This window comes from Sarcophilus harrisii, chromosome 1 (genome assembly GCF_902635505.1).
Source record: "Sarcophilus harrisii chromosome 1, mSarHar1.11, whole genome shotgun sequence".
Taxonomy (NCBI): Eukaryota; Metazoa; Chordata; class Mammalia; order Dasyuromorphia; family Dasyuridae; genus Sarcophilus; species Sarcophilus harrisii.
The window spans coordinates 167,674,212-167,688,845 of NC_045426.1; the positions used below are offsets into that span (position 1 = coordinate 167,674,212).

Consider the following 14,634-nt stretch of genomic DNA (forward strand, 5'->3'; position numbering starts at 1 on the left):
TGGCCCGTAGACATTCTGAAGAGAAGTTTAAAAGATGGCATCTAAGAAAAATTCAGCCATCTGAATCCAGGAGAGACAACTGATAAGCTACAAAGACTAAATATAGATCTAGATCTATAGCTATATAATCACAAGACACCATCAGGAAGTAATATCCATCTAAATACCTCATGGTATAAATAAATAAAATATTGGTAATTTGACATCATCAAGGGAATGAATTTTCCCTCCATGTGTATAATTTGACCATGTGTTTGCTACATATGTATTCTTCAAGTATAATCCCAATGTGTGTCTACTCCACTGATCATATTGTGTATTTGTGAAAGAGTGTGATCCCAGGCTTATGAAGGAAATTATTTCTACTCTTCTCTCTATCCTATTTCATGAAATACTTTTCTTTGAATTAATTGTCTCCTCTGGCTGTGTGGTAAAAAACAAACCCATTGGTGGGGACTTTTACACTCTGCTTTTGAGTGTATGTGGATCCACTTAAGAGTTCCCTGAACCTATGTTTCTTTTTCAGGGGGCCCATAGTAGTGAAAAAAACCCAAATAGTATATTCACAAAATAGGGAGTATGAATACATAGACTGGAATTTTATACAATGTAGGAATTGGGATGGATTATTCCAAGTATGTGTGGTCTTTTCCTCTCATTATCTTAAAAAGATATGTTCACTAAACATTAATACATGACAATAAACAGAAAGAATGACAGAATCCCTATTCCATTTGAGTTTTCATTGTATAAGAAAGTTGATGATCTGTTGTGTCAGATTATGATCTATGATTATGTAATGTAATGTAATTTTAAAAATTCAATGATTAAAAGTAGTCCTAATAAAAAGTTGGAAGATAAGAAATTATATGACAAAGGACTAATTAACAACTCTATGAATCTGAATGGATTGTCCTTGAGCAGAAATAAGTTAAACATTTATCATCATCATTGATAGAAAAAGGAGGAAGAGATTAAAATTATTGAGAATTAGACTAGATCAAGTAGTCTTAGCCTATTTATCTTCATTTATACATATATGTGTGTACATAATAAATATAATAAATAATTTCTTAACTAAATTTCAATATAATTAGTGTCAGCAGTCTTATATTTTTTTATTTTATTCATTAAAAAGCAGTATTTTGAGAAAAATTCCAGGGGCTTCACAATATTGCCAAAAGGGACTACTACAAAAGGGACTACCAAGTCAGACCTTGGATCTGACACACACTTTCTTTCCTGTAAAAGGTTAAGAATTTTCAAATAGCATGATAGACATGGATAGAGCATTTAACAAACTTTTCCTGGAGTTATCTAAGAATGTGATTACTATAGCTAATAGTTTAGGAGTTTGCATGTAAGTGGGTTTATTGAAGAAATCCTTTCTATTTTGTAACATATTTCCTTACTGACTTTTCTCATGTGATTGTGATTGAATTTTCATAGTGTGGACATATCTTTCTATATATTTCTATTATATAGAGATATATACACAAATACATATTTAATGAATGCAACAAAGCTTCATTTTAAACTGTGTGTTGGGAATTTTAGGTGGGGGAAAGATCAGGGCCTGTATATATTAGTTCATCAATACAGGGATCTTCCAGTGTGGGAGTTCCCTGTCCTGATACAGATTGGCAACTCAAGCTATAGATCTTGAGAAGTATCTGGAGCACTAAGAGGTTAATTGCCTCAACTAATGTCATATAGCTAGCAGCTTACTGACTCCAAAGTACTCTAGCCACTATGCCATGGGGATTTAAATTGAATACTCATGTGTCACAGAAAATGACAAAAGATATGATTTCAAGAGAAACTTGGGAAGCCCTGTGTAAATTGCTATAAAGTGAGGTAAGCAAGATTGGAGGAACAATTAAAACTACAATAACAACATGGCAAAATTAAACAACTTAAATAAAATTCTAATTAATGTAATGACCAACTGATTACAGAGGACCATTGATAAAGAATGCTCCCCATTTCTTCATAGAAGTTATAAACAAAATATACAAAATGAGATAGACATTTTTGGATATGGTCAATGTGGGAATGTGTTTTGCTTGATTATGCATTTTGGTCCTTTTGTTTTTGAGGGGAGTGGGAAGGGAGGTAGAAAGGAGACAAAAAATGTTGATTGAAAAAACAAATAAAATAAAATAATTGAAAAATAATAATTTCTTTTACTCAAATGGAGAAATCAGTTTATTTCTAGATCCCAATACTCCTCTCAGTACATGTTGACATTCAAGATCGATTAAATGTCTAAGCAAGTTTTTTCTTTTAATCTGAGGTTTTGAGGGTTTTTTTTTTCATCATGGGCTGAAACTAAATATCAGAAATTACAATGCAGAACAAGTGAGGCATAAGATATTTATTGACACTGACAAAAAAAAGTATACAAATTTTCTGAAGAACAAGATTTGAAAATATTTCCTGGTTTATTTCTACCACACAAAGACTGATATTACATTGAAGATGGGGGAAAAGAAGAGGGACTGGCTATTTTTTTCTTTCTGGAAAAGAAGAAGACATGCACTGGACTTCAGAGCCGTAGCACAGTTTGTTTCCCTTTAAAACAACTGAAGGGTTTTATTTGATGAGTGGCAAATGGATGTCCATGTTTTCTAGACAACACTGGAAAGGATGGCATCCCCCAAGTCTCTAACAAGAATTCCACTTCATGAGTCATGGTTGACTGGTGAGTATCTCTGATCCTTTTGGATGATTATGTTGAAAGAAGATACTAGATTGTAGCTTGAAGATCCATTGTAACCACTTAACCACAGTCATTCTATTTCAAGGATTCACTCATCTCTGTGCTCTCAAGTGAGAACAGCACATTTAGGGCAGCTGAGAAAGGGATTCTCCTATTCTCCTCAGTATTCTGTAGTCACCAGTTTTTGTAAAACGGTGTTTCTGGCTTAAAAAAAAAGTACTTCCACCAAACATAGAACTCTTTAAAATTTTATAAATCCAAGTTTTAAGAGAAATTTGGAGATTCAATATGATAAAAATACAATTTGAAATTTTTGTCATTATGACATTTAAATATTTCTTATTCAAATTGGATTTCCCCATCAGACATCTGTAAAGGCCTTTGATAAGTTAAAGATTATTTTTTTTAAAAGAGGAGTGTTTTTAAAATAACTTAATTGTTATACTCATGTCAAAAAAAAAGGTTTTGCACAGAATATTAAATACAAATTCTTAAAGCAGATAGTTCTTATGGACAGCAACTACGCACAACAGGAAAGCAAAAAATACAACTTTATCTCCAAAGTGCTAATGTTTTCTTTGAAACAACCATGACAAAAATCAGTGACAACACACAATCAGAGGTAAACAATATTTTCTTCAACTCCATCACCATTGTCCCCATCATGTAAGCTTGTGGACGGCAAGTTCAACTTAGCTTCAGGACCCTGCCAGGGCTGAACACTTCCAGGATTTGAATTGTGTGTTTTTGAGCACTGACTTTGATTCTCCTCCAAATCTGTAACATAAAAATAGATACATGTTCATAGAGTGCCTGATATAGGAAGAAGCAGCTAGGACTAACTTAATATCCCACATGGACCATTTCTCAAAGAATCAATGCCATATTAATTTTGCCTATAATGTCCCGAGTACTGAAAGCTTGGTGACAGAAGAGTCATGTAGATAATGGCCACTTTAACTAATAAGTGAGGAAATTAAATTCTTCATAGTCGCAGAAGTCATCTACAATTCCCACCTACATTCCTGAATAGTGATCAAAAAGGGTCCAATTGGACAGAGCTGTGCATGCTTACCAGTGAGTTATGGTTCATTAGACTTGCCCATTGGGACAAAGGGTTCACAACCTTATAAATACATTACACACAAATCTCTATATTATTTTACATTCACATGACATCTTTTACTTGAAGATCTCAAAGCTGAGAAGAGTTCTTGGGATGTCCAATATATTTCTTTTGATTTTTTTTTACTCTTAGGAGTTAATAGGGATTCAGGAGGTGGAAGCTGAGTAGGATTGGATGAAAGGGATCTTTGCATTCTTACTATTATGTAAATCATTTAAGAGTAATCAAAGTCATTTAACTGCAATAGTTAAGGCTCCCAGAATAAATCATTTCTATTGTCAATGACGGTAAGGCTTCCTATGGTTTCATTATTGTATTTGTGCAGTTACCTGGCAACATCAGTGTATTGCTGTTTCTATCTTTTACTGATGAAACCCAATGACATTGAATTTCGATCGGGGAGAAAGGGGACATAAGGAGGAGGCAGATGCAGAAAATTAGTTTCTCTGCAATCTGTTTCCCTGACACTCTGATCTTCATAAGCCTTAAAGTACAATATGAACATGAGTCATCATCATTATTATTCTTACTAACTCGACCAAATCATAACAATGAACAACTCCTTAGAAATAACACTAATTTGGAATCCAAGCTGGGTTCTCATGAGCTTATGTCACTCAAGGCTAGTCATGTGAATTTTTGGTGTCTTAGTTTCTTGATCAATAAAATAGGGATAGTGTTATGTGCCCATCTCATGGGATTTTTATGAGATAATATTTCTAAGTACTTTGTAAAAAAGAAGTCTTGTAGTAGAAATGGGGAATTATAGAGATAATTATTCCCCTGAGTCATAGACCATACTAATATTCTCTTTATGCTGATTTCTCCTTTCTCAAGCATTGATAAACCACCAAAATAGCAAGGTTTAGCAATGCTTTTATAATTCAGTTTAATCTCCCTTATTATTTAAAATCAGTCTCCATTTATAAAAATTTGATGAAAAATGCTTTTTAAAATAATGACAATGTTGATGTTATTTAGAAAACATCTCTCATCTTGGAATGGTCCTTTGGTAGTGACTCTTGGCTACTAGTAATTTAGTAAGGCCCTGGGGTGATAGATGGCACAATGGATAGAGCACTGACCTAGAAGTTTGGAGAACCTGAGTTCAAATCCAGCCTTAACAATTACTAAATTATTAGTTGTGTGACCCTTGTCAAGTCACTTAACCCCAATTGCCTTGCCAAAAAAAAAAAAAAGCAGCAGCAAGACCCAATTTGGTCCAAATATAATTCGCTTTCTCCACTAGCCCCATCCCACTCACCACCAGAAGGTGTGGGATGCTTCCTCTAACTCCTCTCCCCTTACCACTCCTAAATTGTGGGCAGCAACAGGCCTGGGAGTTGGTAAGGGAAAAGCAGCAGCTTTCCTATGAAACAATAAGCTGTCACTTGGGAAGCAAATGCCAAAGGCAGGCAGGATAATTGCTCCAAGAAAGCTAACAAACAGCCCGTGGAGAGGTGGCCCTGCATAGGCATTATTAGGCCATCAATGTTTCTTTAAATGCAGAATGTGCCAACAGTAGAAAGAAAAATAACCCTGGTCACATTAGGGTGCTACAGAGGAAATAAAGACCAGACTTGAAAATGCTGAAAATCCTATAGAAAACACCTGGTCCTCTGAGGCTGGAGTTTAGTGATAGAAACTATAAATGACAGAAAAGCTGGAGAGATGCTAACAGTCTGATATGACTGAAATTTTTAAAAGCTTAAGACAAAGCTGGTACGAAATTTGAGTCAATTTCTCAGTATAGCCAAACTAGACTAATCCTCCATTTACTATGTAACTAAAAGATCCTCAATTTTGAAAAAAGGGTATATAGCCTTCTAAAAAGGTCTGGCTTCTTTTCCTTCTTGTGTCACTGAGATTATGACTGACTTAATTATTTTTAGATTTCCTAAAGCACTAGCAGTTGTTGAATAAATGAAAAAAAATGAATACACTCTGGTTTCTTAGGCAAATAAATGTGTTCTCTTTTTATAGATGTAGAACCTGAGACATAGAAGGTATATTTTTTAACTTCAGTTGAATGCTTTAAGGATCATTTATCTGAAAGAAATCTGAAAATATTTTCTGTCTCAAAATTTTGGTACAGATATTGAATCAGCAACCTCTATTTAATAGCAGCAAAAACCATGAAGCTTTCATTTCCATCTTGCAGGAAAACTACAAGCCAGCTTATATTGCTTGCTCTAAGTTCACCTTTCTGATGATTTTACAACAGACTTTCAATTTCCTCTCAATTCCTGATCGAAGAGATTTCACTTCTCATTGCCAGTATTTTTATGAAATGACTGCCATAAATATTATATTCCTTCAGAGTCCAAAAGGGTAAACTTAAACTCTGCCTTTCAAAGCAGATTCTGATGGATAGAAACTTTGAGCATGGTTCATGAAACCCTACACTGAGAAGGAGAAATCTATAGCTGGAGCAACTGAGAAAAGATTGCTTATAAGAATGTGAGACAAAGGGTAGAGAAAGAAAGAAATTCGAGAATACTACACTGGAGGTTCTAGGTGCTTGAAAGTCTCAGGCAAGTCTTGATTTTTCAAGAAGACTGTAGCAGAGGCCAAAGCACAAAATGTGAATCATCATGTATCCCTTTATTCAGTAGAAATATGAGTTTTTACTTTGGTGAATTTTTTTTTTATATTGGCAAATGTAATTTTTAGTAAAAATTGCATTTTTTTTACATTGGTAAATGAAGAAACTGAGTGAAACTCTTAAAAGGAAAAAATAAATTAAAAGAAGAGAATCAATAATCATTTGCTCCCAACGTGACTAATGTGAGTTAAAAGTGCAGCCAAAAACAAATGAATAACGCTGTAATTTCAGACCGATCACGGTGCGTTGTTTTGATTGTATGTCACCTGGCCTGGAACTCAATTTCCTTCATTGTGGTTTCTTCTTGCTGTCTATCTGAACTGTGCAGGAAAGGTCAGACAGTTTGTCTTTGAAATTAGAAACTGTTCCATGATTCCTGATTTTATTACTCTTTTTTCATCCTTAAAATATCTCCAGAAAGCCAGTGTATATTTATCAAGGCCAGCCTCGTTTGTCCACACGTTTTACCCAAGAGAGAATAATGATCATGTAGAATTCCAGCTAAAAAAAATTAAAAACTAAAATAAAATCATATTGAGTTTTAAGACTAAAGTTTTGAAAGGGAAAATTAATCACTTAATTTCATATGTAAGCAAAACGCTGCCAGGATTGATGAGTATAAAAACATTTTTTTTCAACAGAAAAAAAAAATTTCACTAAAGTTCTCCAATACCTCAACATGGCATAAATGTTACCCTGAGTTCTCAAAGACAATGCTAGTTCAGCTTAAACTCTGGAAAAGTTTTTATTGTTGCATCAAAAACATAGTGTATCTTTTATCTGAGGACCAGACTGGGTCATCACCTGTAGAATGGTGACAGCATAGAAGTCTTGACCATGGGACATATGAAACAACAACAAAAAATCCAAAATGATACTTTTTGCTATGACACTGATGATGTGGTTGAAAGAAGGATTCAGATAGTTTTTAGACCACCTATAAATAATAATTTGATGGCTGAAGCTAAATGTGAATTTTGTCCAGTGGTTAGGACAGGGAGTCTTAATCTTTTTTGTATCATAGACACCTTTTGTAGCGTGATGTAGCTATGGGTTCCTTGTTGGAATAATATTTTTAATTCATAAAATAAAATGTATGGTATTACAAAAGAAAATGATTATATTTAAATATTATCAAAATATTTTTCAAAAACAAGGTCACAAAAACAAACCAAAACAACAATAACTTTCCCTTTAAAGATAAACCAAAGACACATAATATGTTTCATATGTCTTATGCTTCGTTTTGTAAAACATTTTGCAGATATACTCTTCAGTTACTCCTAAACACCTGATTTATTAAAGAATTTCCTTTCTAATTCATCAATACAAACAAATTGACTGAAGTAACCTAACAAACTATCATTATGTTCTAGTACTAAGAAAGTGACTTTTAAATAAAACTATTGAAATGCAAATAAATAAATAAATAAATTCACAGACCCCAGATTAAGGAACTCTAAAAGGATTACTTCATTAATATTATTACTGACATTCTTACTGTAAATTAAACCAGAAGGTCTAAACATATCATACAGGAGTGACATAATCAGGAAAGGAGCTGGTCAGGCAAGAAGAGCAATAGTTGGACATACCAAAATCCTAAGTAATATTAAAAGACCTGAAGAAATTGGACACAGTAGTAGATGCCTATAGTGTCTGCTACTGGATGGCTGAGGTTGGTGGGTTGCATAAACTTGGTAGTTCTGAACACTACATTAAGGTTAAAAACAATAGTGTGTCTGCAAAAAGTTTGGCACCAATAGGGTAAGCCCCTGAGAGATGGGAGCTTAAAGAGGGTTAAAGCATCCTAGATCAAAAAAGGAGTAAGTCAAAGCTTCTATGCCTATCAGCAAAGGGGACAGGCTTAATGAGTGGCTGATGCATTTCCAGCCTATGAGAAATAGAGTGAACCAGGATCAAAAAACAACAACAAAAACACCAAATAACAACATCTTAAGGAAGTTTCAAAACAATGGGTTGGTGAGATATTCTATGGAAGATTTATAGGAGGGCACAAATAAAGTCATATAAGATAAGAAGGCAAGAATGGGTTAAAATCTCTGTTAGAGAAAGAACACTGACATGGATGACATCATAAATTCATTTAAATATGATAAATAAGTAGCTCTTTCTTCACTGAAGCATCATGGTGATGTGAAGTTAACACTTAATTACCAAAAGTCATATTAGCAAAATGAAAGATCCGACAGGACCAATCCAACTGGGAAAGACCAGCTTGAGTATAGATACAGAAATAGACTATTTTTGTCCGTGTAGCTATCTATATTCAATATGTCTTATCATCCAGTTGGCTGATCATCACCAAATTCAGCCATAATAGAACTTGAAGACTATTAAGCTCATTAAGGGCTGCGGTATAGTCTGGTTTGGAAGAGAGTCCAATGAAATTACAGATTCTTGTATTAAAGGAAAAAACTATTAGATTATGTTTTATTTTTATTTTTGCAAGCCAATTGGATTTAATTACTTGCCCAAGGCTACAAAGCTAGTAAGTGTCAAGTGTTGAGCTTGGATTTGGACTTAGTTCTTCCTGATTTCAGGGCCAGCGCTCTATCCAGTGTTCCCCCTACCTAACCCCAAAAAGCTATTAGTGCAACAGTAAGATACTAACTCCAAAGCTAGTAGAGAATTACTGTTGTTGTTATTTGGTCCTTTCAGTCATATTTGACCCTTTGTGATCTCTTTTGGGGTTTTCTTGGCAAAGATACTAGAGTGGTTTGGCATTTCTGCCTCTAGCTCATTGTTCAGATGAAGAAACTGCCGTCAATAGAGCTAAATGATTTACTCAAGGGCACATAGCTAGTAAGTATCTGAGGTTGGAATTGAACTCATGAAGATGAGTCTGACTCCAGGTCCTCCTAGCTGTCCATATAGCAAAGTACTGAGGACACCTCAAATCTTTCATCCAAGTGTCTCAAAGCACACTCATTTCTTTAATGGTTCTATTATCCATATGATAGTTGAAAGGATAAGATAAAACCCCCAAGAATATCCTCAAATAGAAGACATCACAACTTTTCAAATACTCAGATGGATCTCTGATCTTTGGCTCAGAACCAAACCTATCTCATACCTTCTCATAAACTTGCCACAAGGGCGTGCACCGAAGTTCACCACTGATCTCAAATGAGTTTCAAATGGGACCAGTGTCTAGTTGCCACATGCAGGTTAGCTAGTTTCTTTGGGAAGCTAAGGGCTGTACAGTTGGCACCCAATAATTCACAATTAAAATAAAAAGGTAGAGGCATATATCATTACAAAGCAACCTGTGTGCTTTCCCATAGCCTCTTTGGCTTTCTGCATCCTTGATCTTGCTTGCTCTCTTGGCATCTCTGTCCCAGTTTCAGCATGTCTGGCAATCATTTCCAGTTTCTCCTCAGCTTGGAATGTTTGATGTCTCTTTCTAGTATTAACCTCTCATTGGTATTCTTGCTTTTGAGGGACAATAACAGCTTACAATAATGGCAGCCCAGTGTGCTCTCTCTGCTTCTGACTAACCCGTCAGCTACCATGGAGCACCCTATGCCCAACTTACTTTGGAAGCTCCAGCTTCAAGTCCTAATGGGGAGAGATGACAATGTCTTTTGTCTTCTTCGTCCCATTCCCCACATCATACTGTCAGCAGCTAAGGATGCAAAATTTATTTTATATGCAGATAGAATAGTAGTGTGATGCTTAATCAAGAAGCTACCTTGGCTTGTTTTACCTATAAATGGCATTTTTCCCTAGAATATTTTTTCTTGTATCTGAGGCTGACTAGTTCTCTTAATTCAGTCTTAGATGTTGCCAGATAGTGGCTTAACTCCAGGAGAATTCCCCATAATTTTCCACAAGAAAATTATGTTCTTCAAGCCATCTAAACCCTAAGTTATTTACTTCCCTAGATCTCACGACCAGAACCTACTGAACTGTACTTATCTTATAATCCAATCATAACCACTGCTTCTGGAAAAAGATGGATCTGCAGACTTCTCTCTTATTCTATTCACCATCTTCTTGACTTCTTGACCAAAATATCTTTTCTAAGTCACCATCATCCCTTTTTTAGCTTCTTCATTTCAAGCCATTGATGTTAATCAGGTTTATATTTCATGTCTTAATCTTCTGCAGTATGTTTTCCTCAAGCTCATCATCACTATCTCTTTCTGTGGGCTAACTTCAGAACTGTCATAAACATACTAAACATGCAAAGGATCTATGATTTTGTCCCAGGGCTATGGTAAGGTCTAGGAGGATGGGAGAGAGGGAAGATTCCCACCCCAATGAAACTTCTGAGATTTAAAACAATCTTCCTATGACAATTCAAAATGGAAGCAATTCCATTTCTTGGCATGACACCGGTAGGCTGTCCAGATTTCACAGACACACAACAATAAGGTCAAACCAATAGCTCTGTAGTCGGTGTAATACTTTTCTTCCATACTTTCCTTCAGAGCTTCCCAAAACACTAGCTCTGGAAATGCATGAATCAACCTCATGATTTATGTGTACATCCCTATGAAGAATACTCCCAAGGTAAGTGAACTTAGCCACAGTATTCAAAATTTCCATTTGCTGTAATTAATTGTTCCAAGTATGGATGGAGTGGCACTGGCTGGTACAGAACCTCTGTTTTCTTAGTGTTAACTGTCAGATCATAATTAGTATATGAGCAGAGAACTATTTGGATTGTGTTAGGAATTGTCTGAAGATCACCTGGCAAGATAAGATACCAGATACTTTTTTGAATTGAATTGTCAAGCATTCAAACTCCATTTCAGAGAGCCAACTGGCCTCGTTGTTTGAAAGCCAAACATTTGTTTACCTAAAAGACTTGAAAATTCCTACCAAGCTCACAGAGAAGTCCAAAGAAGCAATACAAAGACATTCTCAAGATCTCTCTCTCAAGAATTTTGAAATCAATTATAAGACATGGGGGTCACTGGCACAGGTCTGTCCAGCATAGCATCTCTCATCAGAGAAAGTGCTGTACTCTATGAGCCAAGCAAAATTTCAGTAGCTCAAAAGAAAGGTGAAATATAAAAATTTAGAGCCAGATCCACTCCAAACATTCATGTAGACTGTTTATACCCAACCTGTCTTCCAAACTTGTATTAGTCTGTTCAGCCACTGTCGGACACACTGTACCTCGATCCTGACATAATAATGTCATTTTGGTGCTTTTTGACAACAAAAGACAACAACATGACTTCAAAGCAAAGTTTGTTCATATATGTAGTGGGGGCCAGAACTGGTATTTGAACCCAAGTCTCACCTCTAATGCTAGTCTTCTATTTTTTGTTCTAGGCTGTCTTAATATCATAAAACTTGCATCTGTAAAGCCCTTTGTCATTAAGGAAATATTTTGTTTCTAAGGAAGAATATAATCATGTAGCATTGGGGCCATCACAATAGTAAGCACAGAAGTTTTTTTCTGACCAAAAGAATTCACATTTGAACTCACCAGAGTTTGTTCACAGTAATAATAATATTGCAAGGATGATCAACTGTGAAAGACTTAACTCTGATCAAGACAATGATCCAAGACAATTTCAAAGAACCCACAAATGAAAGACATCATCCACCTCCAGAGAGAGAACTGATGGTATCTGGCTGCAGATTGAAACATGCTTTTTTTTTTTTTAAAAAAAAAATCTTTATTTTTAATTGTGTTTTCTTTTACAACATGACTAATATGGGAATATGTTTTGCATGATCTCACATATAATTCAAATCAAATTGCTTGTTTTCCCAAGAAAGGAGGAAAGATCAGATGGAAAGAGAGAATGTGGGACTCAGAATGTTAAAAAAAATTACATATAATTAGGAAATATTTAAAGAAATCTTAAAAATTAAACTTACCATAATAAAGCCTATATCAAGATTTTTTTTTCAGTACGAAGCAGCATTATAAATCAGGCCTAGATAAGCCTGGGAAAAGGACAGAAATGGGTAGTCAGCTGCTCTGTCCATTATTGTCCTGTTCCTACTTCTCAGAACTAATAAAGTTATGGAGAAGGAATCTACTACTCAAAAGATCTATGCTCCCCAGTCTCACTCTAGAAGCTTTATCTACAGTCTAGAATCATGGGAATTTGCCCATTATGCTCTGAGGAACCATTAAGACACTCTATGTACTGTATATAGTGTGTGACTATTAAAGTAACTGATTGTTTTACCAGAAGAATTTCTACATCCAAATGTGTGCCTGGGAAACTCTACAATTATCCCAATTATGCTCTCTGCTCCAAATATCCTAGCAAATCTTCTTTGGAAATGGATTTCAAAGGACTTTGGAATCTTTGAAGTCACATTCTTTCAACTGTCTTCTATGGTGGCAAGTCTTTAGCTTTTGAGGTTGCTTCAATTCTTAAAAATGAAGTAACTATACAGATCCCAAAGGTAACTATTGAAAAGGACAACATCCATCTGTCCCTCCAATCTTTGGTATATATTTAAGCAACCAACTGTCCCACCCCCAAAAATCCAAACCCAATTGTCATTACTTTGTAACTTCACTGAATATACTAGAGGAATTTGACTTTGAATTTTTTCATTGTTATGTCTATTCTACTATCCAGCAGGGCTTATCTTGGTAGTCAATTTTATTCATTTGCTCTCCCCTCGACTTAATTGCTTTGTCAACCTTTAAGTGTTCTATAAATGAGACCTATTATTCTCATAATCAACTCTATGACTACAACTATTTAGCAGAGAATATGCTCTTAATGCTAACAAAAATGTTACTTAAAAATACTCAATGATTCACAGTGTCTACCTTGGGTTCTTAATCATTTAAAAATGTATTTTTCAATTTTACTTTCCAACATTCAGGGAGCTTGATTGCAGTAATATCTTTCATTGTTATTGTTGAGTTCCTTTTTAGTCATGTCTGTCTTTTTGTGACCCTAATTGGAGTTTTCTTGGCAAAGATACTGAACTGGTTTGTCATTTCCTTCTCCAGCTCATCTTACAGATGAGGAACTGAGGCAAATGGGATTAAGTGACTTATCCCAGAACCATTAAACCATACAGCAATATCTTGTATTTACCCATTTCAAAGGGTAACTAGATAATTCAATGGATAAAGTGCCAGGTCTATATAAGATGGAGTCCAAATCTAGTCTCAGACAGTTACTAGTTATGTGACCAAAGGCAATTTACTTAATTAACCCCTTTTGCCTTAATTTCCTCAACTGCAAAATGAGCTGGAGAAGGAAACAGCAAACTATTCTAGTATCTCTGCCAAGAAAACCCCAAATGGGGCTACAAAGAGTAGGACTTGACTGAAAAAATTCTGAAACTGAAAAATGACTGAACAACACATTTCAAAGTGCTTTCACGAGCATCATCTCATTTGATAAGAAGGTAGCACTGTATAATGGGAAAAGCTGTAGACTGAGAATCAAACAGCCCCAGCTGGATCCTGAGTGTGCTGCTGGCTGATTAGTTATGTAACTCAGAGTTATTTCTCTTTTTTTGGAGAACTTCAATGGCTTCCCTTTCCTCACCTTTAAAATGAAGAGCTTTGGCTTAGATCAATAAGGTCCCTTTCACTTCTAGAAACTTTCACATCTCTATGACTAATCTATCCAGACTGAGGTAAGCAGATTACCAACTCCCTCTTTTAAAAGCAGATCTGTAATTCCGTTGTATATAGAATTGTGGATCAGAAAACTTTAACAGTGCAGGCTATCACCTGCTTTAAAACTTTATTGTTTTAAAGAGTTTCTAGGGGACAGTGAGAGAGCAAACAACGCAGCCAGAAAAAGGGGCCAGTCTAAAAAAGCCCAATGCTCTTCCTTCTTCCCTTGTATTATTCATCAAGTAGACAAAGGCAGATCTTGAACCCAGACATTCCTGATTTAGAGAGTTGCTTTGATGGTCCTGAACCATACTGTCTCTTTAGATAGCTTTATCTCAGTTTCATGAAAGAAGAAGCTCAATGGACTAGTCCAAGATTATACAGCTACTCACTGATGGAAGTGGAATTAGAATCTCGATCTTCTGGGCATGTTGTTTGAATGTCAAATATTCATTTGCCAAAAAGGCTATTTTATGGAGAATTCACACAAGACAAGCACCAACAGGGAAATCAGAAGAACCTACATGGATACTTTCAAAGTCTCTCTGAAGAACTTTGGAATTGATTGTGAAACATGGAGATACTGGCACAGG

General features: G+C 35.3%; 1 protein-coding gene across 7 annotated transcripts in view; it reads right to left on the bottom strand.

Annotated features, from left to right (window-relative positions):
* Window positions 1–2,362: 2,362 nt before the first annotated feature.
* ARHGEF28 (Rho guanine nucleotide exchange factor 28) overlaps window positions 2,363–14,634 on the bottom strand; it is a 352,261-nt gene continuing 339,989 nt past the window's right edge. For all 7 annotated transcript variants that reach the window (XM_031966506.1, XM_031966499.1, XM_031966513.1 and 4 more), the window contains one exon: window positions 2,363–3,499. In XM_031966506.1, the coding sequence (XP_031822366.1) occupies window positions 3,339–3,499 (161 nt within the window). In that variant the 3' untranslated portion in view covers window positions 2,363–3,338. The remainder of the gene's footprint in view (window positions 3,500–14,634) is intronic.